General features: G+C 43.9%; 1 protein-coding gene across 7 annotated transcripts in view; it reads left to right on the top strand.

The window, feature by feature from the left end:
- PHF14 (PHD finger protein 14) overlaps positions 1 to 27021 on the top strand; it is a 312624-nt gene that overhangs the window by 50695 nt on the left and 234908 nt on the right. For all 7 annotated transcript variants that reach the window (XM_059728970.1, XM_014603199.3, XM_014603196.3 and 4 more), the window contains exon 5: positions 15671 to 15830. In XM_059728970.1, coding sequence (XP_059584953.1) covers positions 15671 to 15830 — 160 coding nt within the window. The remainder of the gene's footprint in view (positions 1 to 15670; positions 15831 to 27021) is intronic.

Below are 27021 nucleotides of genomic sequence, written 5' to 3'. Positions count from 1 at the left end.
TTATCAAAATGTATGAGAATATATCTTATTCATAAACAGCAACACATCTCTGATAATTGGATGGCATAGTATATTTGCAGTGTTAAAAAAAATAAGTTTGGAGCCAGTACGCATAATAGCAAAGGCAAGAATTATTAGAAATGCATTTTTAATTCTTGAGAGAGTTAGCAAAAGGACCCCAAGCAAATAGCCATTATTAAATTTAATCAGGTGAACCATTTCACAGTCAAACCAGGATGATACCAAGGAGGGCAGCTTGTTAATTCATTAACAGACTATAGACAGATTTGTTAGAAAAGTAAATACTATAACTATGTTCCATTGCTGGAGAAATATTTAAATACTTGAAACGTGCTGATTATAATAAGTTCATATGGCATCCCCACACAGCATTGAATAATAAATAAATCTAAGGATGTCTTAATCTGCTCAGAGACATTTTCCAGGAAGAAAAAAGACTAAATTAATGAGTTCCGGTTAAGAGTTTATAGTGAGCTAACTATAATCCCTATGTTAAAGTTAGAGCCTGTAAGTAATCTTCAACACTGTTTAACTGAATTCTTATGGTATATTTAAAATGCTTTTTCCCCACAAGTTTTATTCATGGCTAGTGTCACATTTAAAAGGGTGGTGATGAAAAAAGTGCAGGTATGAGCCAAACTCCACCTTGAGTCAACCAAACTGTAAACGTTAATTTGTTAAATTAAAAGGGCTCAACAGGGAACTCATGGACCTCTTATGTCTAAAGATAGATGTATAATGGGTGGAGCACAGGAAACACCATCAAGGAGGAGTATATTGCACTGGTCCGCACCTGCAGGGAGCGAAATAGAGAAGCCAAGGCTGCATCTGAACTCCATCTGATTACACAAATCAAGGACAATAAAAAGTCCTTCTTCAGATATGTGGGGAGTTGAAAGGAAAAAAAAGGCAACATTGGACCCCTGCTAAACCAGTTGAGGTAGCTGACTACCGACACCCAGGAAAAAGCCCATCTGCTTAATGATTGCTTTGTGTGGGTTTTTCACCAGCCCAAAGGGACCATCCTGCTTAATATGATGCAGGATGACCGGGGTGAAGTTAAATATATGCCCACCATTGGCATGGAACTTGTGAGGGAGTATCTTGAGAGGCTGGACCCCTTATAAATCAGCTGGTCCAGATAGGTTGCACCCAAGAGTGCTAAAGGAGGTGGCAGATACCATAGGGCAGCTACTGGTGAGGATAGTCGAGAACTTGTAGCACTCGGGCGAAGCACCTGAAGGTTGGAAGAGGGCCAGCATGGTGCCTATATTCACGAAAGGGAGGAAACAAGACCCAGGAAACTACAGGTCAATCAGTTTGACCTCAATCCCTGGGAAGATTTTAGAAAAAAATATCAAAGAAACCATTCTTGACGGGCTAACAGAAGGCAGCATTCTGAGCCTTCTGAATGAAGCCTTCTGAATGATAGCCAGCATAGGTTTGTTGCAGGTAGGTCTTGCTTGACCAATCTCATCTCCTTCTATGACCAGATGATGTATCATCTGGACAAAAGGGAAGAGGTTGATGTTATATATTTGGACTTTAAAAAAGCTTTTGACCTCGTGTCCCATGATGTCCTCATGGCAAAATTGGCAACTATGGCCTCGACTACTTCATAATCAGATAGCTGAGGAACTGGCTCCGAGGTCAGTCCCAGAGAGTGGTAATTGACAGAACCAAATCAACATGGCACTCAGTGCCTAGTGGTGTCCTCCAAGACTCCGTTCTTGGATCTGTACTCCTTTAATGTCTTCATAAATGATCTGGACACTGGTGTCAAAAGGAGACTGGCCAAGTTCGCTGACAACACCAAACTTTGGGCAAGAGTGTCCACACTTGAGGATAGGTTGGTGATCCAGGCCGACCTCAATAGGCTTGCAAGGTGGGAGGATGAAAACCTGATGGTGTTCAATACAGAGAAATGCAATGTGCTCCACCTCGGGAATAAAAACCCACATCACACTTATAGGCTCGGCAATGATACACTTGCTAGCACCATGACCGAAAGAGACTTTTGGGGTCATGATTGACCACAACACAAATATGAGCCACCAAAGCAATACCACAGCTGGCAAAGTGAGCAAAACTCTGGCTTGCATCTACCGATACATCTCAAGCAAGACCCGGGATGTCATCCTCCCACTGTATTCGGCCTTGGTGAGGCCACAGCTGGAGTACTGCATCCAATTCTGGGCTCTACAATTTTAGGAAGGATGTGGAGAAGCTTGAAAGAGTCCAGAGGAGAGCCACGCGCATGATCGGAGGGTAAGAGAACAGGCCTTATTAAGAGAGGCTGTGAGCTATGGGACTCTTCAGCCTGGAGAAGTGCAGGCTCAGGGGTGATTTGGTGGCAGCCTATAAGTACATAAAGGACGTGGATCAGGATCTGGGGGAACACCTGTTCACCAGAGCACCTCAGGGGATGCCAAGGTCCAATGGTCACAAACTCCTGCAAGACTGTTTTAGGCTGGACATAAGGAAAACTTTTTTACTGTCCGAGCCCCCGAGGCCTGGAACAAACTTCCCCCAGAGGTGGTACAAACGCCTACTCTGACCACTTCCAAGAAACATTTGGACATTTATCTTGCTGAGATCCTTTGACTCTAGCTGACTTCGAGCCCCTTGGGCAGGGGGTAGACCTGATGATCTTACGAGGTCCGTTCCAGCCCTAATGTCTATTAAATCTGTGAAATTAGAGGTTCAATATACTTTAGTTCAAATGCCCCCGCCACCATTTTGAAGCACGGAGACACTGAATAGAAGTGATGGAAAGGCAGCTGGAATGTGTTAACATGCTCCAGCAGACTTGATTAGTTGAGTGTGCTCCAATGTGTGCTAAATTGCACATGTTGGAACAGACGTCTGGCACATATATAGGTGCCCTATGTGATCATTTGGGGTGAAGGACTGGAAGGCAGCCAGACATGATGCTAGCCATATCACTCCTTTGTGCTGTTGATTACAGGACTTGAAGCATGTTAACTGTGTTAGACCCATGGACAATCTAGGCTTGAGCAAGACCTTTTGAGCTTTTTTGACAATGCTATGCAGAAAATAGAGGTAGAACGTAATGTTGTACAGCTACAGCGGATGCTATGTTGTTAATATAATCTTGTAATATACTTGGCCTTTGGTTCTTCAGTATTTTGGTTATAAAATAACATTTTAATAATTTTAAATTCTTTTTAAAATCCCTATTGATGAACCTAATGCTGGAATGGAGTGTTTCTATATTTCTTAGATAATTTCTATAACATTATTGCTTAGTGTCCTGAATTTAGTTTTAGTTTATTATGCAACATTTTACTTCTGTCACTAGAGGAATTGGAGCACTATACTATTTTATACTAGTTAGTGGGTAATGAAGCACACTAACAAATTATGTTGCCATTTAATTGCAGAATTCCATAATTTAACTGCTCAGCAAGCAAAAATGTTGACTGACCATTTTATTTGAAAAATAGCTGAATTTATTTTTAATAAGTCCTCTGTTTAAATATTGTGTCATTGTAATGCATAATATAGTTTCTTACTGAATAATTGGTAAATTTTCAAAGATCAACTTATCACGTACAAATGCAGTGTAGCCTTGAATTACTTTTGCTAGGCCAAACTTTCTTCCTAGTAGTAATAAGTAAGTTGAAATAACTGCTTTTTTTTTTTTTCTTAAGTGATGCTCGCACTGTTCTAAAATTAAATTCTATATAAAAAAAACTTGTGACGCTAATTTAGCATATGTTTAGGATTATCTAATTTTTCTATTGGAGGTAGCTTTACTATAGATTGTATGAAAATCACTGTAACATTGGCAGATTCTTAGGATAACTATCGTATTTACTGAATCCAAGACAAATATAAATTCAAGCTGACCCCCCTCCCCACCCTTCCAGTAATTGGATTCTATACCTGGAAAATGTATAAATTTGTTATAATTTTGCATGCATAGAATCTAAATATTGGAAGGCCGTGTTAAATTCATCCCCACCCCACCAATGCAGCGGGGAAAGCAGTGGCAGGAGGGCAGGTGGTTAGCAGATGGTGGGGGTTGCTGTGGGGCAGGAGTTGGGAGGCCGGTAATGCAGGAACAAGAGTTGGGAGGCAGTATGAGGGGAGGTGGTAGGAGAGATAAGCAGCCTGACCCCTGCCACTTGCATCCTTATGTCTTGCCCCATGCCACCTGTTCTCTCCTTTCTTCTCCCCCCATGTCTGCACTCTCAGGCATCTGCCCTTCCCCCATCTGTCTCCTTTCCCTCCCTCTGGCCCCCGCCTGCCACTTACTCTCCAGCTTTAGCAAGGCCTCACCCCACTCCAGCCCAGTTGCTCCAGTTCGAGCCTGGCCTGGTAACAGCAGTGGCAGCAGCTCTGGTCTAGACTCGGGCCTGACTGCAGCTACTTCCACTGCAATAGCTGTTAGTGGGCTGGGCAGGGGCAGGAGTGGGGCCAGAGCCATGCTGGATCTGTAGGGTAAGTGTCAGTGGAAGGTGGGAACAGGTGGCTGTGGGGGCAAGGAAGAGCTGAGGCTGTTGATGGTGAGGAGGGGGTGGAGATGGAATAGCAGTGGGGGCAGGAAGCAGCTGAGGCTTCAGAGCCAAATCTGGAGTTGCAGCAACTGCCTGCACTCCCCACTGGTTTTATACTTGAATCCAATATAAGTCATTCTTCTGCATGTTCAGTGGGGGTGGGGAGAGTGAGGACAGACCTCATCTTGGATTAGAGTTAATATAGTAACTTGTTCAAAATAAGCCCGGTGATCTTCTCACAGTCTATACCAAAGTAACTTTATATTTCTATTTTCAGGGATTTTGATAGTCTGTTATAAAAACTGGTTTGGTTAAATTTTTGATTATTTTTGTTTTTTAGTGGTGTCCAAAAGTCCATAGATAAGCATGGCATTCTTCAGTGGTATCTTAGTTATCATCCTATAGCTATTTTTGGAGGTACACTGATTTTTATGACCAATTTATAGTTATGCTTTTTATGTTGAGAAGGTGCATCTACTGACTGACATGCAAATTGAAGACCTTCAATGAGCATATGGTGGGGAACTCAAAATGGTATTATGTGCGGAAAGTAGACCTAGAGATTTGTTTTTCCCCCTCTAATGTTCCAGTTGGAATCTTAAACGGTACAAAATGGAGATATTTAAGTGATAGCATCGTTTTTAAATGTAAACATATTTTATGCCAAATGCTGCCCTCTTAAAAAAAAATACAACTTTTTGGGAATTTCTGTGCTTTTATTGATAAAAACAGAATGGAAAACTAAGTACTTTAATTGTGTATTGTAGTTTTCTGCTTCTAGTAGTTTTCTAGATTTTGTGTGTGTTAATTAGACATACTTGTCCAAAGTCATTGGCAGGATGTGCAGAGCCTTTTTGTTTTTATAGTTGTAAACTCCCTCCTCTTTTCCTTCTTATCAAATTGTCTTGAGATATTCTAGGATTTCACCTGTTTTCACAGATAAGAATTTACTCTTGCAACCAATTTGGACATGCACATAAGCTGTTCCATTGTTCTCAAACCTATATAAATGGGTAGGTTGCATAAGAAAATATAGTAAGCTCTGGAAAACATTCCCAGTCATCCTTTGCCTACAGATACATTTAAATAAATTTCATTTATATGTACAAGGAAATCTCCTTGATGCTGTTGAAAAACTTTAGGCAGTTTTGAAGCCCAACTGTTAACAACTTCAAATAAGACCTTTTGATTGCAAGCCAGTATTCTTAAGTGCTGTGTTTCAAGTTGCTTCTATCTAATTTCAGTGAAATAGAAACTTACTTGAAATTCAAATTGCTGTAAGTAAACCAGCCATATTTCTCAACCTGCCCAAATCCAAATTTATGACAAAAACCAAAAATGAAAGACTTAATTCAGGAAGAAACATAGGAAAATCCAGAATATTTAGTAAAAATTATTATCTATCTGGACTCTGAGACCAGGTTTTATCTGCTGGTAGTACCTGTAAGGTCCGAAATGGTTATAGGTAGTCTTTCCTTGTGCATCCAGTACATAAGCTAGGGATCACAATTTAATATGACTTTTCAAATTCTGCACTATCTTTATAAATATGATAGTTTTTATCCAATTTTGGGATTAACATATTTGCACTGTATCTCTGGCTCTGAGACTTCTTTCTCACTGAAGTGTACCCTCCAGTTTCCTCTTCATCCTGTCTCATTTGTTCAGGGATTTGGACCTGGCCATTCTGAACAGAGCTTCTGGGCTTGTGGTGGATACAGTGTTCTACCAGTTGAGCCCTCCTTGGAATAGTAGTAAATAACATTATTAAAGTACTTGAGCATTTGCTTTTCTTTGTGCATGAATGAGGTTTTGCCTAAGAGGCAGCTCTGGTTTAAGCCCTGAGGGTGGTATATGTAACTTTGTGGTTCTGCATTCAGCTGAAGTCATCAGGTGGACAGATAGACCTGCTTTCTCTTTTCATGGTTTCATCCATTTTCTATCATATTGTTATATCTTTGAGTCTTGTCTCTTCCCCACTATCATATTTTCTAATGTGCACACATCCCTGAATATAATATGCACTTTGTTTTTGTAAGGGAGAATAGAGAAAATAGATTTTTCTGGACTTATGCTCCATAGAGCAGGGGCAGAGCCTGCTCTTCAGCTTGCTCACCCTACTTGAAATATTAGTTTAGAGGTGGGTAAAATGGTGGATCTGGCCGGTATCCAGACTCCATTTCCCAGCAACCTCTGCTCATGTGGCTGGGGCTGGTTTCCATGGAGACCCCAGCAGCAGTCGTACTGTGATAGCATGGGGCTGGAGTTTCTGTGGAGACTGGCTCCAGCAGTGCTGGCAGGGTGTGCAGCAGGGCAGGGAGCTGCTTCAGAGCTGGGCTGGGATCTTGCAGTGGGGAAAGCATGGTCTGGAGCCAGGGCAGAGCCGTGATCTTCAGCCTACGTATTCCTGGCAGGTGCGTGCAGGCAGCGGATCATGGTTCTGCCCCAGTTCCAGACCACGCTGTTACTGTTGTAAGGAGCCGGGGTAGAGCCGCAATCCGCTGCCTGCACACTCCTGCCCAGAGCATTCAGCAGCTCTGCCCCAGTAGATCGCAGCTCTGCCCCAGCTCCAGACCACACTGTCACCACTACAGGATCCCAGCCCCATCCTGGAGCAACTCCCTGCCCTGCCATGTGCCCTGCCAGTGCTGCTGAGGCTTGTTTCCATGGAAACCCTGGCCCTGCGCTGTCACAGCACAGCTACTGCTGGGGTCTCCATAGAAACGGGCCCCAGCCATGTGGGCAGGGACTGCTGGGAAATGGAGTCCACTGCCAGCTGGATCCAGCCCATGGTCCAGACTTTGCCCTCCCCTGCCCTAGCTGCTGCTGAAGACTGGTCTGCATGGGCAGATCTGTGATTTTGAAAAGAGCCAGTCTTCAAGGTGGGAGCTGCTAGCAGAAAGCAAAATTGCTCTAAGAAAGGTTAGCTTGATAAGTAGAACATCAAGACCATTAAAATGGAGAGATGATTAACACCTCTGAAGTGAAGAGCAATTCAGTCAATTGACTCCTTCACCTGCCCAAACACTAATGAACACAAATAACACAATGGCGGTTGCACTGTGGAGTAGGAATCAAAGCAGAGTGCTTCTATTCTAGGCAGAATACCAGCTTCCTTGCTTAATGCATGCAGTCCAATTTTGAGGCTGTGATTTGTTGAGGGAAAAGGTGTGTATTGTATGCAAGAAAATATAGTGATTGGATGTCCTAACCCACTTTTTCTGTATAATGCATGACTTGAGCGGGTTTTTATCACTTTGCTAACATTTGCTGTCTGCTGAAGGAAGTGTAGGAATGTGTTCTGGTTGGCAGAACCTTAGACTTTTTTGTATTACTGTCCTTAGGAGTGTTTGTAGATGGCAGATTCTCTGTATTGAAGGGCTCCTGCTAATTTTAATTGTATTTTTTTTATAGACTGGCCAAGGTTGAAATTGTTACAGTCAGAATTCTTGCAAGGGGCTTAGGATACCGTAGGGTGCTCTTTCACATAGGAAATCAAATAATAAAGAACTTGTAGAGGACTTCGGGGCCACTCTTGCTGCAGGCACTAAGTTTGTTACCAGACTATTCCAGTTCTAAAATTCAGTAGTTATAAATTCTTGCAACATTCCCTTAAGAGCTCTACAGATATATTTTACTAGCCTGTCTTTTTCTCCAGGTGATACATAGAGGTTGTTAATAATCTTATACAGTGGTGCCCTAATAAAGATTTTTTTGGGCCAGTACTGATGGCTGATTATTAACAAGCCATATTGGTGGATACCGATCTGATTGCCTATATGCAGACCTGCAGCTTGGAGAGCAGTGTCTGGACAGTAAATCTGTTGGAGGAAAGGGGTGTGGGGTGCAGATTGAAGCCCCTGCTGTGAGGGTGGGAATAGGGCTGGGGCTGCAGCAGGCACTGCCCAGCCGGCGAAGGGCACAGGATAGAGCCATGAGCAGCTTGTCTGGGGGATGCAGGCGAGGGTGGCTCTCTCCATTTGCGCACACCACAGGGGAGGCAGGGGGGCATGTGTCCCCAGATCTGTGCCCAAGGTGAAGGCAGGCTACCACTGTGGGCTGGGACTGGTGGTAGTGCTGGGCTCTTCCTGGCAGGGGGTTTGGGCCAGGACTGCGCTTGGGGTGGGTGTTGGCAGCACTGGGAGGGGAGCTATGGCGGGGCTCCAGCAAATTTTGGGGTGGCTGTAGCCCATTCCCATAGCCTCCCCTGCCAGCACTGGCGCTGCCCTCAAGCCCACAGCTGCAGCCCGTCCTTACCCTGCACACACATCCAGGGGAAACGTGCCCCCCTGCTTTCCCCAGTGTGCACGCAGCAATGAGAGCTGCCCTCCCCACACCCCCAGATGACCTGCTCTGGCTGGGCAGCCCCAGCCTCCTTTCCTCCCTCCCTCCCTGACCGCTGGGGCATTTATCTATTCTTCCCTCCCCCCACACTCATTCTCCTCCAACAGACTTACCAGTTGGATGCTGCTCTTCAAGTTGTCAGGCTTACCACATACGTGCTGCAGCTGCGTGCATGCACATGGCACTTACTGCCGATACATGTGCACCTCTAATCTTATACTAAGGAGGGATCATCTGGAATATGAATGCAGTGTCCTGGGATTATTACCCTGGAAAAGTATTTTTTACCCATTAGCTTTACTGTATTTTGCTGCCAAGGATGAGGGCATAGCTTCTGGGTATTGAGTATAATAGGCTACAAACACTAAGAAATTTAGACAGACAAGGTTCCTTGGGTGAATTTGATATCTTTTATTAGACCAACCCAAATAGTTGGAGAATAGCTATTAAATTCACCCAAGGAGCTTTGTCTGCCTATGTCCTTAGACCAACACGGCTACAACCTACACCCCTGTAAGAAATTTAGAAGCACTCATACATGAATCTAGAGGTCTTACTGAATCCATCCTAATCTAATCAAATAAGATGCTGACACATGGGGGGAAAAAAACAAAACAAAATTGTGTTTTAGTAGAAGAAGCAGTGTGTTGGTTCCACCTGGCTCTGCAGCATCTGTATAGATTGCGTGCTTCAGCAGGACTTTTGGGTGCTTATATCTAAAGCTGATCCAATCAACTATTAATAAAAGTGCCAAAAAAGCCCCCTGAAGTGCACAATCTGTACAAAAGGTTGGGGGAGCCAGGTCAAACTAACAGGGGTGGGCAATTATTTCGGGTGGAGGGCCACTTACAGAGTTTTGGGAAGCCATTGAGGGCTGCATGACAGGCAGCCAGGGGCAGATAAATATTAATTTTCTAAATTTCTTAGGGGCCCCGCAAGCCGGATAGAATGGCCTGGCGGGTTGCATCTGGCCTGTGGGCTGCATTTTACCCACCTCTGAACTAACATGATGTCTCTTCTGGGCATGTGCCAGGCTTGGTGTGAGGTGTGCTGAGTTTAAAGTGAAGCACTTTTTTTTTTTTTTTTTTAAGTCTGTAAGCTGTCATAGTGTCCACCTGTTGAAGAAGTACAAAGGAAGCCTTGTAATTAAGCCAATCACTGGCAGTTGGGGAGAAGAACTGTGGTCGTTGTTTCTTTGGTATATTCTTACAATGAGGCTAGCACATTTTCCTGGGTCTTCTCTGCACCTAACTTATCTGACTGTTATACATTGTTGGCTAAGTCGTTCTGATCTAATTGGGGGGACCGTGGGAAAGGTCAGAAGCTGGATTGAGTACATTGCTGATTGGGAGATCCTTGTTGGCTTTAGCCAGGATATACTCCTGAAGCTCCCAGTGAGCTTCCCAAGCAATATCTTGTTTCCTCTTGCCAGCTGTCTGTCATGCTGGGTCATGGGTGGCCACATTTGGGGGTTACCTCAGGGTCAGGAGAAGCCAGGAGATCTGTCCAGAGAACCAAGTCAGAGATCTAGAGGGTTAGGTAGAGCGGGAGGTCAGGAGGCTAGCCAAATCAGATATCTAGGAGGTCAAGCCAGAGTCAGGTCAGTCATATAGAGGGTCAGGCAGAATGTGAGGTCAGGAGGCTAGCCGGGTAAGGTGTCCAGAGAATCTGTCAGTCAGCAGCACAATCCAAGTGTGCAGCAGCCTAGGTACAAAGTTGTACCCTGTTGTCTGGATACTTCCCCTTCCGGGTCAGGAGCTTATATGGAAAGGGGTAAGAGATCAGCTCACCTTAGCTGGCTACTCTGGTGGCAGAGTGAGCACGTGCCTAGACCCAGATACAGATGCATGTGGCCAGAACACTCTCCCTGCATTCTGCTGGGGTGCTGGCAGGCTGGGGTGAGCTGCTGTGTTGGGCAGACAAAAGCCCTGGGTTCAAGGCTGGGGCCTGAAACTGTCAGTAAAACCAGCTGAATGTCACATTATTCCTTTTGGCTTTGAATATAATCATATCTGGTAATTATGGAGTTTGTATCTGCTTTGGGGGCAAGACAAGGGGATGGTCTTTACATGGGTTGTTTTGTAGGATTCAGATTACACTGCCTTTCTAGTTCTGGAAAAATTATGGAGCAGGTCCTCAAGGAATCCATTTCTAAACACTTGGAGGAAAAGGTGGTTAGTCAGCATGGATTCACCAAGGCCAAGTCATGCCTGCCAAACCTGATTGCCTTCTGTAATGATATGACTGGCTCTGTGGAAGAGGGAAGTGCAGTAGACATGATATACCTCAGCTTTAGCAAGACTTTTGATATGGTCTCCCACAACATTCTTACAAGCAAGCTAAAGGAGTATGGGTTGGATGAATGGACTGTAACATGGATAGAAAACTGGCTGGATCATTGGGCTCAGAGTGTAGTAATCAATGGCTCAATGTCTAGTTGCAGCTGGTATCAAGTGGAGTGCCCCAGGAGTTGGTCCTGGGGCTGGCTGTATTCAGGATCTTCATTAATGACCTGGAACATGGGATGAAGTATACCCTCAGCAAGTTTGCAGATGTCACCATGCTGGGGGGAGTAGTAGATACACCGGAGGGGGTAGGGTTAGGATTCAGAGTGACCTAGACAAATTGGAGGATTGGGCCAAAAGAAATCTCATGAGGTTCAATAAGGACCGGTGCAAACTCCTGCACTTAGGACAGAATGGTCCCATGAGCTGGTACAGGCTGGGGACTGACTGGCTAAGCAGCAGCTCTGCAGAAAAGGAGCTGGGGGTTTAAAGTGGACAATAAGCTGAATATGAGCCAACAGTGCCCTTGTTGTGAAGAAAGCTAACAGCATACTGGGAGTGTTGCCAGCAGATTGAAGGAAGTGATTCTTCCTGTCTGTTCAGCACTGGTGAAGTCTCATCTGGAGTACTGTGTCCCTCACTACACGAATGTTGTGATCAAATTGGAGAGTCCAGAAGAGGGCAACCAAAATGGTTAGGGGGTAGAGCACATGACTTGGGAGGAAAGGCTGAGGGAACTGGACTTACTAAATCTGAACAAAAGAAGACTGAGGAGGGATGTAATAGCAGCCTTCACCTATGTGAAGGATAGTTCCAAAGAGGATGGAGCGAGACTGTTCTCAGTGGTGGCAGATGAGAGGACAAACCAATAGTCTCAAGTTGTAGCAAGGGAAGTTTAGGTTAGCGGTTAGGCAAAACTTTTTCACTAGGAGGGGGTAATAAAGCACTGGAATAGGTTACCCAGAGGGGTTGTGGAATCTCCATCTTTGGAGATTTTGAAGACCCAGCTAGACCTTTGTTTGGGATGTTCTGTTTGGGTCCTGCTTTGAACAAGGGGCTGGACTAGATGACCTTCTGAGATGCCTTCCAACCCTAATTTTCTATTACTCTTTTCCCTTCTATCCTTTATACTCCGGCAGCCTCCCTCCTGGCATAATTATATTCTATTAAACACTTCATCTGGGAGCCAAAAAGTCAGGACTGGAGAAGGGAAAGATCTCCTCCAGCCAATTCTTCCCCTCATGCTGATGCGTCGCTATTTGTCCCAGTTGCTTCACTTGAGAGACTAGCTAGAGAGCCCCCATCTCAGACTATAGACAGATATTCTGTTTGAAGCACTCTGAACAGTGATGGTGTAAACATTTGTGACCAGAGTGCTTCAGAAATGAGCCGCAGAAAAGAGGTCCATCTTTGAAGCACTTCGTTATGAAATGAAGTGAAATGTCTTCTGGCATCCTGCTATACTGTGCTCCCCTCTTATCACCTCGTTGATTCTTCAGAACTTCTAGAGACTGAAGGCCAAGAGGCAAGCAGGTACTCCTGTTCTCCAAGTGTTTCAAATGCAAGTCTGTCCATATTCTCAGACAAGCACCCGCAGGCAAACTAAGCACCTGATCCATGGCTATTCTAACGACTTTATTCTGGCCTTAATTTTGGTTGTGGAGTTAGACCCAGATGATCCCGTGAATGCAGCTTATATGTAAAAAATTTCCTTACTGCAGAATTTCAGAGGTTGTTGTGTATTCCAGTTTATGAGCTTGAATCTTCCAGGCCCATCACTTCTGTGTCATTTACTGTGACTGAACCAGAAGAAGTCATAGTTATATTCTGTATTGGAACAATCGTATTATTTGTAGTCTTTTCTCTAAGATTGACAGATTCCAACAGTAGAAGTTTTTCAAAATGTCATGGGCTGGACCTGATGATCTGCGAGGTCCCTTCCAGCCCCTAACAATCTATGAATCTGTTCTGAGTACAAAATGCTTTAAGCATTCAGATGAGAAGGAACAGCGGTGTAATGGACTGTGAACTTTATTATAATAATAAAGAGAGAGGTGGTACTATCACCTAACTTGGAGGTCTTCAAGAGGAGGCTAGATAGGCACCTGGCTGGGGTCGTCTGACCTCGGTCCCCTTTCCTGCCTGGGGTAGGCGGTCAGACACGATGATCCTTTGTGGTCCCTTCCGACTCTACAATCTATGAATATTTCTGTTTTAACATTATAATGTTATGCATCTCAGTTTCTCTGACTAACTTATAAAAGTGGGAAAATATGGGGCTGTCTGTCAGGCTGCTGTTCTACCTGGTAGAAGATGCATCCTTCCACAAGGATTTGAATATACTTGCTAAAATATCAACAGCAGAGTAGGAGGTGATGCCCAGGAGATTTCCAGGGAAACTGGAGGAAATAAGCATCACAGTGGGCAGAGCAGCTGGAAAAAGGATGAACTGATGAGCTGGAGAATCTGGAGGAAGTCGAGAGAGCAAGTCAACTGCCAAGTTCATTTAAGGGCACTCGGAGACTGTGGGGACTGGAGGGAGAACAGCTGAGCTAAATTTGGTGTGCTCAGAGTTGTGCAGGCTGGACTTGCACTTAATTGGAGAGGGCAGAGTGTTTTTGCTCTGGCCTTTGCCCCAATATCTATCTTTATTGAAGAGAAACCGTTTGCTTTGCTGCTTGCATTTGGGGTGTACTCCTTTCCTCTAGTGGATATGGGATCAGGGACTGAAACGCCAACGTCTCAGAGTTAGAAGAAGTCCAGGCCGGCTTCAGGGCATACTCGGACAAGGTGGGAGAGGTCTGGAGTAACCATCCCTTGCGGGTATCAGTGACATGTAACTCATACCTAATTTAATTATAGTATTCCTTTTTTTTTTAATGTTAGAAGTTACTCAGTACAAACTCTGCAACTTCTGTAATATAACTGAATAGCAGGCATCCTCTATAAATTCTCTTAACTCTGAGAAAACATCTTTTTTTTTTTCCCCATAGCATATGCCTTTTGAGGTTTATGATATCTTTAAATGACTCCTTAATTGTCCCGGCATCAAGCACTGAAATGTTGCTATGCCATGACGTGCTTCAGGGCTAGCTAAAAATTGTGCCATGACTAGATTTTACTGACTTTAAAAATATTTTAGGATAACTTTAGGAAATTATATTATTCTTTTATGTGTTTTCATTAAAAACTGTGTGAGAATTTTGAGCAGACTTCTGTTATCTTGTAAGAAAAACATTGTATTCTTCATGAAAAAAAGGTTGTTGGGGAGCAGAAGAAGAAAAATACAATATTGGCTTACTGAATGATTGGGGAGAATGATAAGATACCATTGCATAATTACTATGTAGGCAGAAAACAGAAAAAGCTTTCTGTACGGAAAATTAGAGGTGGATTGGAAAAAAGCCAAAGAGCTCTGTTTAGATTTCTTAGTGATAGTCGTGAAAATGGCACAAGAAGTTAGGAAGAGTTTCAAAGGATGAGAATATGATATATTTCTCTTTGTGTTTTGCACTTTGATAAGATTTTTGTTTTGTTTTATTTTCTTGCAGTGGTGATTAATGTGGCTTTCTTTTAACACGTGTTGGTTTCTTGGTGGTAGGATAGAAGTGAACACTCCCATAACCTAGGTGCTTCTAAATGTGTGTAGAAAGGTGGATGCAGACTAGCAAGACTACACCAAAAAATCCATCCTCTGTCCTGTTTAGGACTCATGACAGAACTCAGTATCATCCTTATTGCAACTTTTTAAATCCTGATTGAAAGAATTGTTGGCCCAGTTATACTTCAGGAATATTATAAACAATGATATTTGTGTTCTCCAATGTCATTTTAAAGGAAAGGGGGAAAATCTGCTTGTGCCCCTTCATTTATTTTTTGTTCTCTAATGATGCAGAACTATCTAGGACCTGAAATTTTTTTAATTGTTTTGGTTTTTATACTAACATTCTGCCAGGAAAACCATATAGAGCTGAGACTAATGCAATGTGACCAGCAAACCAGAATAGTGATTTTTTTTAAAGTACAGTTTAAACCTTCTTTTTAATATCAATTTAACTTCAGCTGCTAAAGTTTCGAATAAAGGCAGCTTTGTTATAAATTTCACACCCTCTTCATTTTAGTTGAAATGTTAAGGTCCACAATAAGCCACTTCTACCACCTCTTAGGTATTTTCTTAAGAAACCAGGGAGAACCCAACTTGACAGTTCCCGATTAAAAATAGACAAATAAAACATCCTTTTTTTTAAACCTATGCCTTTTAGACCTCCTTGTTGAACTTTAAGAAGAAATGGGTTTAAAATGCACACAACCCCTGCCCCCAATATTGCAGGTCACAGTTAAAAACCAAGAAACTTACCTTGTTTGTGTGGGTACAACTTTGTGCTTACAGCTATTTACACCTGTAAAAAGCCTGTGTAGGATTAGTTGAAAACCTTTCCCTTAATATTTCAAAACTCATATTATCTCCTTATATTTAATTGTTTTCTATATCTTCAGGTTGCTATGGAGTTGATGGAGAGAGTGACTCTATTATGAGTTCAGCTTCAGAAAACTCCACTGAACCTTGGTTTTGTGATGCCTGTAAATGTGGTGTCACACCTAGCTGTGAACTATGTCCTAACCAAGATGGAATCTTCAAGGAGACTGATGCTGGCAGGTAAGATGTTAGAAATGATAATCTGAATACTGAATTCAAATTATCTTAAATGTATAAGTTAAATGTGTTTAAAAGGTGATCCCGGACCTATTCCTGCGTATTTCAGTAGGTGACAGGAACTTTGGCCCTGGCACATGCTAAGTTTCTACCAGAAAAGTTGTTGCTTTCCCAATAGAAGCTACAAGTTTACAAGTGTTCCTTCAATTTCTTCCAAGGGAAACATGACCTCTTTGGGCAGAAACATCTTCTAGATGTTAACATAGATTTCTCTTGAAAAAGAAACCTATGAAAGAATGCTTGTATGCTTCCCTCCCAACTTGGTTGGGGAGGGGAGTAGAACAGTGGGGCAAAAACCCTTGTCCTTTGCTGAGACTGGGGAGTTGGTAAGGAGCTTTGGCTGCTGCAGTTGCCTCTTGGACTAGCCTGGGAGAGGAATGGAACACCTGCTTCTTGCCCCTTGCCTGCTCCTCAGACAGTGGTCCACAGTCTGGGGTGCAGCCATGGGTTCTGTCTACTGCTACCTTAGTATGCTCCTGGTGACAAGAGCAGAATGGAGGAGAAGCTGCTCCTTACTACCCTCATCTGTTTCCCAGACTGGGCTGATCAGTCTGGAGAGCTAATGGGGATTTGCCTTGTTGCTTCATGTGGGCACTGGTAGTTAGGTGGGCTGATGGTGTGCCCTCTGTCCCTGGTGGCCTCGGGTTCCCCTCTCAGAGACACTTTTTTTCTCTTAAATCCCTGCTTTCCTATTCTTTATCCCCTTTGACTCTTCATTCCTGGGCATCGTTAATTGGTTCCCCTGTGGATGTCATACTGTTCACATTTTGTCCTGTTGGCATATTCCTTTGTTCCAACATTCGTCACATGTACACATCTTAATTTGGTTATTTACCAGTCCTCCTAATTTGGTCTGGTCACCAAAGCTGGAAATCCCAAGGGCTCTGCAGTTTGGCACTGTGACCTGGCACCAGTGTTACAGAGTTCCTTATCTCTGTTTGGGTACACATTGTTCATGTTATAGAACAGTGTGGTACATGTCATCAATTTCCCAGCCTGTGTATCTGCTGGTTTCAGACACAGTGGGCCTTGAAGCAAACTGTCTCAGAGAGGCTTTTAGAAATCAATTAACCCTTGCCATTTCCCTGGATCATTGTCCTAATGCAATATTTACTTTACCTACAAGCCAGTTCCCAAAAGCAAATCTCTAAATACCACTTTCTAGCTATTGCTTCAGTCTCCTCCTGAAATATTTCTTGCACCTTCCTGGTCTGAGGGAATGGGTGCAGGTCTGTATGCATCCTTTCCTGACAAGATTTTTAGTGATGGAAACTTCTCTGAAATTTCCACAGCCAGAAATGAACACCTCTTTGAGGGCATGCATGAAATTTCATTAGTTGATCTCTTCTTATTTTGATTTAGAAGAGTGTTTGTATTGTCTAGTCTGACATTCAATTTTTGTGTACTCTTTTAACATCCTTCATATCATATATATTAAGAAGATGTTGACTTTGATGCATTTGAACATCAGGATTTATGGACCTGTGTGCTAAAGATTGACAGAGGTAACACAAAGGCCATTATTTCCCTAGGGGATGATAAATCTTGATTACTAATATAGGAAGTCAACGTACAGAGAGATATTCTGAAGGTCTTAATTGGATATGCTGGGAACTCTTTTCTTCATAGCCCTGAACTGCTTGCTTGATGCAACTCTTTTTGTAAAAGCTAATATTCTAAAGGAGAAATGAAGTTAAAGGTTCAGAATGCAATTTGCTCCTTTAAAAAAAAAAATGTATTTCAAGCTTTTCAACTGGGTTTACCACTAAGGCATCTGGAGTGAAGTTCACATTAAGATGTGCATTTCCCATGTACAGGAAGATAATATTAATGACTTGAAAAAGAAGCAGTAAAAACTTTAAATGACAGAAGAAGATTAAATGAGGATTAAATGGTCAGCCGGTCAACTGTTCTTGACAACAGTGGACAAAAATATAATGTTGCTTCATAAACCTAGTCTTCGTTAATTTCTTGTGGCGTTGAAGTCCAAGGGAGAGGTCCTGCAACTTGGTTCCTTGAACCTCAGCCCTATAGTAATTCATCTCAGCTATTTTTGGGAAACAGTTTTTATGGCAGGTTGGAGGGATCTTTCAGTAGCTGAAATAAAGAGAATTATTATCTGGATATTAACCAACACCTTGAATTTTACTTGCTAACTACAACAGTGTATTTTGGAACCATTTTTGTGCCCTGCCCATCCTCTTCTCCTCTCTAGTATTTTTGCTTTGTATGCATGGCAGCTTGATATGGAAGATCATCTTGACAGCTGACAAGCATATACCCTCATTTGAGGGATTGGTCAAAGATTTTATAATTTCTTCTGTGTATGACCTCAGTCTTTTCCAGACTGCTAGCTTTCATTCTCATCCTGATCTCTGCCAAATATCAAATATAGGAGGGCAAAGAAATATTTCAGTCTAAAAGTCTGAGGAGCAGGTAACTAAGTAAGCTGGGTACCATCAGCCTCTTGAAATATTGTATCTCTGTCTTCTCCCAGTGGTTTTACATGTTGTTAAGTGCAGTAACAAAATTTAACTAAAGTTGGATCTTGATCCTGACAGTGTTCAGACAAGCATAGAAGTTTCTTGTCAGTACTCTCAAGTCTTTGACAGGAATGAGCAGAACCATTCTAAAATGATTCCTTCCGTCCCCATCAGATTCCACTAATAGATTAAGACACTGAATGGTTATGGTAATGAATTTTCTCTTTAAAAAAATAGGATGAGTCTGACTTCTGTATAATGCCATTGGGATATCTTTAACTGTATGCTTATACAAATCTGAAGCTTCTGATAGCCAAAAAAACAGGTAGGTTTTCATATTGCTGGGCATGTCCTTAAATTTTCATCAAACTTCCTAGCAGAGACAGCCGTTACAAATAGTTTGTTTGATGTTACATTACACAAGTTTCTGTCTTCAGTAAAGTAAATATAAGGTTAACAGTGGCACTGATAGTTTTAATTCTGGCAGGTGAAATTGTGCTAGTGTTTTGAGTTAGGGGTATTTTCTTCTTTAACCTTTGATATTACCCTCACAGCTGTAGCTATTGGCTGAGCACTGTAGTTTGTGCTTGAAATGGCAAGTGAGCTGTTGGTAATATCCTGATGAGGCTTATAACGTGGAAACAACATTTAATTTACAGAAACTTACAGTGAGCTATTTTCCATAGGGAATTAATAGCCTTGTTACTGCCCCTGCAAGCATGTGGATCTAACCATGTGTGACAGAGAACATAAAAATGTAAGACGTACCATACTGGGTCTACCATTTGTCCATTTAGTCCGGTATCCCTTCTCCAACAATGGCAGCATGGATGCTATAGAGCGCCGGGGGTGGGCGGGGAGGGGTACATATATAATATGGGCTGCAGTCCAAATCTGGCCCACCAATTGATTCTGTGTAGCCTGCTGCGGGTTCCTTGGCCCCATCTGTCCTAGGCTCGGGGAGGGCAGCCCAGCCATGGCACATGTGGCTAGTCTCATCGGCCCCCTGGTGTTGAAATGCTGCCTGGTGCAGAATGCATCCTGCTCTATCCTTGCATGCGGTTCTTGGGCATGCCAGGAACTGTATTCCACAGGGCTGGACAGTGGGGTGGCACGGTGGCCAGACTTGGTTTCTTGGTAGCCCCTGTGCCAACAGTTTGTTCTGCCCTCACACTTCCGGCTGCTGCTGCCAGGCTGTCCCCCAACCCCAGCCCCGGACCTGCTGTCCATACACCCCACACCCGTTGTGGGCGAGTAGGGTCTCCATGGAGACCCGCTTGGCACCCCCAGGGACAGGGTGTGCTCATCCAGGTGAATGGAATGGGGCTGCAGGCGGGCAGAGTGGTGTCTGGGAGTTGGAGGGGTGAGTAGGACCAGGTTGGGGGCTGGGATTATAGGGTGGTGACAGCATAGTTCTGGGACCCATGACAGAGCTGCGATCCACTCCCTATACATCCCTGTGATGGGCTCTGGTTCCGTGGGCAGGCTGCTGCCCATGGAACCAATGCCCAACTCGGGGATGTGGGTGGAACAGGTTATGGCTCTGCCTCGGGCCCTGGCCCTGCCTCCTGCCCTAGTCCTATATATTGCTCCCTGCCTGCTTGTGGTCCCATCCCATCTACCTGGCTGAGGGCTCCCTGCCCACAGGAGTCCCAGGCTGGTCTCTTTGGAGACCCCTCCCACCCACTAATTCCATCTGGGGTGCTGGGTGCAGGGCTGATGAGCCTGGGGCTGGGATCAGTTGATATCTCCTTGCTTCCCCCAGGTGGTGTAAACAGCTGTGATAGAAGGCCAAGGTTGGGTCATTAATGCCCCCCTCCCCCCAACAATGTACCAAAACTCCTTAAGTGGCTCTCTAGCCCAAATAATTCCCTCCCCCCCCCCCCCCCGCAACTGTAGCGTAGAGCAAGGATGCTCAAGCTCCAGCTTTCAAGCTAGATCCAACCTATGGTGTAATGTCGTCAGGGCCACAGGTCTTCCCGCAGGTCCAGAAATGTGGCAGAAAGGGAGTAGTGGCACCCATGCCCTGCTGCCTGATCTTTGGATCTGTGAGGAGCCCCAGGTTCTCTGCACTGGATCCAGCACTCAATCCCAGCGTGCATGGCCAAGGGAGGGCAGTGATGTTCCCAGGACCAGTCCCAATGTGGGGACTGGCAGTGGATGGTGGTGGCATCAAGCTTCCTGGACTCAGTCCCAGTGGGAGGGGATATTACCGGCCCCCTAAAACCCAGTCATGTTGCTCAGGGCATTGGAGGGGTTGATACAACTCCCTGGGGCCCAGTCCTTGCATGGGAGTGAGTGGTACAGTCTCCCCCTTGGGACCTAATCCCAGTATGGGAGGGGGTGGTACTGGTCCCCCAGGACCTAATGCTGGGGCAGGAGGGGGCAGTATTTGAATCCCAGGACCCAATCCTGGTGTGGGAGGGGGCAATATCGGTCCCCCAAAAACCAATCTTCTCTGGGCCCCAGTCCTGGTGTGTGGTGGCAAGAGGGAGTGGTACTGGGCCACCAGGACCCAATCCTGGCACACAGCACCACCCCCTCCCACCCTCTACCATGTAGGGGGGTGGGAGGGGTGGTGCCAGGCCCCATGGCCTGAAGACAGATTCTGTGCCACTCATCTGGCCTGATGAGTGGTGCAAAAGGTTGAGCGCTACTACTATAGAGGGAGTGCATTGAACTGGATATTTCTAGAGTAATCTGTTTCCTATTCAGTACCCTCTGTGGTATCCACCATTATTGGCTGAGAGATACTGGAGGAAACATCTTGAACCATTATGTCCAATAACCATTAATAGGTTTATCATCCATGAATTTATCTAGCCCTGGGGTGGGTAGTTAGTTCAGGTAGAGGGCTGCTTAACATGTTTTGGTGAGCTGTTGAGGGCTCCCAAGTGGCATGTGGCTCAGCCGCCACTTCTCTTCACTGGTGCCAACCTGGCCAGGCCTGTCCTGACCCGAGCATCACACAGCAAAGACGGCCCAGTCGCTGCTTTCCCTGTGTGCTGCTCAGAACCGGCTGGGCCTTGCTGGGAGGGCACTGGCAAGGAGAAGCGGTGGCTGAGCTGTATGCCACTTGGGACCCACTGGGACAGGCTGGCAGAAGTAAGGGAAGGCATGGCTGAGCTGCGTGCCACTCTGGCCGGGCCAGGCTGGTCCTGAGTGGTACTTGGCTGAGCCTCTTTTCCTCACCGGTGCCAACCCGGCTGGGCCTGTCCCATCCCGTCTTGTCCTGTTCCAAGCAGCACGCAGCAAAGCCAGCCCGGCTTTCTTATGTGCTGCTCGGGACAAGTTGGGCCCGGGCAGATTGGCACCAGGGAGGAGAAGCAGCTGAGTGGTGTCCTGCTGCTACTCTCTGCAGCCCTCACTGCTTGCAGAGCCATTCCCCATGCTCCCCCTCCCCCCCCCCCTTCCAGCCTGGTCTAGGATGCAGCTGGGGCTCTCAGCCACTGGGCTGTTCCAACATTCCCCCCATCCAATCTTACCTTACTTTGTGAGGCCGGAAGCTCCAGAGGCTTCTGGTTTGGGGCTGAGGGTTGGAGGGCTGACAGGCAGCGAGGGGCAGATAAAAACTAATTTTCTAAAGTTTTTAGAGGCCCCACAGGCCAGATAGAATGGGCTGGGCGGGCTATATTTTGCCCGCTGTTGTGATAGACCTATCTGATAGTGAAAATTAAATATGCCATCTTTCATGTACCAGAATAGTGTTGTTCAATGGGGGAATATTTTCCATACTACTGTGGCAGCATAAATAAGATTTTTCTTCCTGTTAGTAATTGTTTAAAGAAATGGACATTCCAGCTCAGAAAATGCATACCACGGCAATTATAAATCCATGCAGAATAGGTCCAGAGCATAAAATCTGAATAAAAATGATCCTGAATAAAAATGGGTGCCTGAAACACTAATCTATTAGAAGCTGGAACAGGTTCCTGCAGACCAGTCTTTCAGATTGTTAAGGACTTATGGGGAGGGACTATTTTCTTGTGCTTTTTTTAGTGCACTTCCTGATTGTGACCTTAAGGCATTACCACAAAATAACTGTTAATAACAAAATCTTTTTTCTTCCACGCACTTGCACCTTTTAGAGGAACTCTAGCTTTGTCAGATATGTAGCAGTGTTAAAATGTGAAAATACATATGACAAAATCTATTTGGTTTTTCTTCCAAATCAAGTCAGAATATTTTTTTTTTCTATTCCACCTACATGAAAGGTGAATAGTTATTCTATTGAGGTAGCTGTTTTCCAGAGAATCGTCTTTTGTGTTAACTGCTTAGTTTCATGAGCATAAATGTAAATTTATGAAACATTCTTTTCTTGAAGTGGCATTATTCTAGAATATGAATGTTGTCCTTTTTTTGTTTCATTTTTTTTCCCCTTCTTCCCTAATTGACATCTGTTATCATTGCTTCAAGCAAAATGGATGGTAAAGTAACAAGCAAGATTATTCTTCTTTGATTACCCAATTTGTCTTAATTACAAGGTTCTAAAACATGTTCAGCTAAAGAAATGAGCAGGAAAATATTTAGACCTGGTATTAAAAGCATTTGAAATTGCCTCAGCTATGAACTTGACTGACTTCTGTATGTTTTTTAATAAAGATTCAGGTTGGAGTTCGCGTATAGGTGGTTGAGGAAATGACACTTGTGTGCCAATCACACTGAAATGGCAGTTTAAATCTGTAATACTGTAATGCTTGCGTGACATGTACTAAAACATTTTGAGAAGGTCAGTATGAAGCAAGCAGCCAGCTGTTGGGTTTATCATAGATAAACTCCTACAGAGTGCAGCAGCATTTAATACACCAGTGGAGCATGAAAAAACTGTGCAAATTAAATTGAGAGGCAGCTGCTTGTTGAAGATGTGTATCTTTATATTGAACTCTGCAGGGTGCATTTGGGAGGTTGTATTAAAACTTACTATCAAAAATCTTAAACCAAAACCTTGGATTTTTTTAAACAGTAATTGTGGCGACGTGTAACTATTTCTGCACATCCCTTGAAAAAAGTTGTTTTTAGTTTAACACGTTTTTAGTCAGTAGAATATCAAAAAATGAAACCCACTGAATTCAGAATTCTTTTAGTAATGAAACTGAAGTTACTTTAAAAGAAATTCTAGGTTCTGGATCTTATTTTGCATATAGCCTTCTATTGAAAAATGTTACAAAGCTGAAATACTTGTGATGCACGTAACAATTTTGACATCCATACATTGGAAATTTTTTGATCCTTTTAGAAAGGACAGGAAACTTGCATGGATTGAACAATGTAATACAATTTTTAGATAAAATACTAGTTTAACTATGAGAACACTTTGGGCTAGATTGTGGCCGATCCTGTGCACTAGTACAAAGGAGTAGAGGGAAACATCAGGCGCTGCAGGCCTGCATTTAAATAATCTTGGAGAGATTCTCCCAGGCTTATTCTGTTGGTTAAAAAGAACACCCCCCCCACCCCCCCCGAGCTGCTTGTACAGTTGTACAGGTATTTTAATGCTATGGTCCCAAAGAGTGGAAAGCTTGCAGCACTGACACTGTCCAGCCATGGGGGTGGGGGCCCTGCATTCACATCCCAGTGTGCTTCCTTAGTTTGCTTGGTGCAGGCTTCCTTAGTTTGCCTGGTGACAGATAGCAACAGTGCATAGGGCAGCCCTGATTGACTGACCCAGACTATCCATGTTTAGCTTGTGTTTTTGTTCAGCACAATATAGGGATTGTGGAAGGGGCATGTTCTGCTCCATGTTCGAACAGTAGAGTCCAGCAAGTGACACTCTCCTGGGGGGGAAAGGGGTGTATGCTGGAGGACTATGTTCTCTTGTGAGAGAACACACATAGATATTAGGTCTCTCGGGAGAAACTCTCCTGAGAGACTTAACCTTGGTTGTCTCCATGTTATTTTTCTTCTGGTGCAGCCATTTTTATTCTGGAAGAAAAAGCCTGAAAGTCTTAACACTCATGGTTTCTCCTGGGAGAGCAGGGACTTCCCTGGAGAAACAGAACGTTTGTACAAAGCCAGTGCCTTCTTACTTCCTATCATAGTGCTGCTTCCTGTGCAGGGGAAGGAGATTTTATAGGGACAGTTCCAGTTGCTTTCCCAACAGGGAGTAAGAAGATCCTTGATTTTGTATACCACCTGGCATTCAGCTATATAGTTATCCTGGTACATTTGGCTACTTGCACTGTGATGAATAAGCCTATGCAAATTTACACTTTTTATGGAGCAGTGGGAAAACTGGAAGGAACATTTGAGAGACCTAAATTTGTTTTAATCCTGGCTGCAACAGGGACAGCATGACAACGCCCTGTCCACTGCTGTGGCCAAGATCATAAGCGCCGTAATTAAAAGACAACATTAGAGCTGACCCTGATCAAGTTTTCAGTTTGCATTGGGCCTGTACATAATTATAGTTGATACAAAAAATCATGTAATCCAACTCCCATTTGTATATACAGTGGGAGTTAGAAACAATGGAAAAACACATTTAGCTCACCAGAAAATGCATTCACTTGTAATTATTTATCAGTTTTAAAACCAGATTTACTCATATTTTAAAGTGAATTTCTCAATTAAATTTAAGTAGCAGGAATGCTTACTGATCTGCTGTCAAATAAAACTTTTCTAATTAATTACTGGTATAAGTCTGTGCTAATTTTGTTTGGCAAACTGAGTGATCTGTAAACGTTCTGCTTTTCACTATTATCTTTTAGTACAATTTCTACCTGATGCAAATATGACTATAAAAATATATCGAGTAGTGAGTGGGTTGTGATGAATATACTGTCTGATAATCTACTTTTTACACTGCATGTTCACGGCGCTTGAATTGTAAAAAATATTTTAATTTACTTCTCCCTCAGGTTTCCAAGCCCCGCACTCAACATGATGGCATTTTTCTGTTTGGCTGTATGGCTATAATATGATAAATTTAGAACACTCAAGTCCAAAATTTACTAAATGTTCTAAGCATTATTGGGCCATTCCCTATTGATCTTGGGTAAATGAGAAAGAGCGACACATGGAGCTCCTGACATCAGACTAATTTGTAGTCCAAATACTGTGTCAGTGATTCTCAATATTTTTAGATTCAAGGCATCCACCAAAAAGTGTGAGCTCCCAGTTTTCTCATTTTTTGACTACAGAAAAATAATAGAACAGTTTTCTGTTGTGAAGAACTTGGAAAGACCACAGCAAATAAGAATGTTTTTAACACTTTGATTTTGTATTTGAAATCCCAGGGTTTATCTTGTGAATCATGTGTCCATGCCCAACAATGCCAACAGCTGTAGCACCCTGGTTGAGAATCACCAAGCATATCTAAATGAGACATTTACTCCAGAGCTGACTAATTAGCTCTGCAGTAAAAGTCTCAGTATCTACATGTGTGGCCCTGTTAAGCCTCAGTAAACTAATAAATTCCGCCGTAGGATAATACTTGTAAATACAAGTACTATTCTGATGGTGGAGTTCTTTAGAGCACAGCAACACATATGTAGACATTGACGGGGCTGGCTGGGGCATAAGGGTGATTTATTGAAGGGACTGCCTGCTGGCTAGCCCTGCATTCGAGCACTCTTGTGCCCCAGCCTGCCCCTCTGCAGCACGTTGAGCTGGGTTGGAGCAGCCCTGGGCTGGCGGGTTCCCTCCACCCCCCCCCTCCACTTCCGGTTCATTGCATGTGTAAAAATGTCCACCAGTCATAGATTAGAGCAGGACTGTCCAATTTGTAATGCGTTGGGGATAAATTGCAACCCCTAGGCTCCTGCCTGGCTGCTGCTCCCCCACATTGTTCTGGCTACAACAGCAGCTAGAGCCTCCAGATTCGCACTCCTTCCTCAGGCTGTTGCTTCCTACCTCTGATCAAGTTTTCAGTTTCCACTGGGCCTGTCCATAATAATAGTTGGGGGAAGTGCAGCATTGTGTGCAGGAGCTGAGGATGTCTGGTGCTGTGTGCACTCGTGGAGAGAACAGTCATATGTGGGGGATTGTGCCTGCATGATGAGGTGGTAGGGGATGGGTGCATTGTACGGGGATGGGTGGGGTGCCCAATTGGGCATGAAGTGGGTGAGTGGAGGGAATGTCTGTGTGACATGTGGCCCACTGGCATGTGCTTCACCTTGTGCAGCCCATGTAGTATGTAGCCCCTAGGGTCCCCATGTGCTTAGAAGTTGGACAGCCCTAGGTTAGGGAACTAGTTGATGGCAGCCATTTACACTCTCATCCCAACTCTGTATAGGTCACAGCTGAATTTAAATTGATGACCTCTTGGATGAAAGGGGGGAAAAATGTAAGGATGAGTATGAAGGGTCCCTAGCATGGTGTAATTGGGACAAAGTGACTTGCTGGTCAATAGAGTGAGAGATGGAAACAAGTCTCTGAAAATAAAAGGTGTGGCAAGGTGACGCACAGGGTATTTATGACAAAGCCTGGATGAATCAAAGATAATCTTTGTGTGTGCAATGTACTTGGCCTACAAAGAAAAATCAGTGATCAATGAAATTTGTGACTTGCACCAGTGATATACTTTGCAACATGTAATTTTAACTATGGGGCAAATTGATGTGGTCGTCTAATGATATTAAGGGCCCAAATGCAGAAGAAAAGTCCAGCTCCAACATTTACAGTGGTTAACTGCATCTGTAGGATGGTCCATT

Source organism: Alligator mississippiensis, chromosome 5, assembly GCF_030867095.1.
Source record: "Alligator mississippiensis isolate rAllMis1 chromosome 5, rAllMis1, whole genome shotgun sequence".
Taxonomy (NCBI): Eukaryota; Metazoa; Chordata; order Crocodylia; family Alligatoridae; genus Alligator; species Alligator mississippiensis.
The sequence above is the reverse complement of the archived record's forward strand: the minus strand, read 5'-3'. Positions and strand labels throughout refer to the sequence as shown.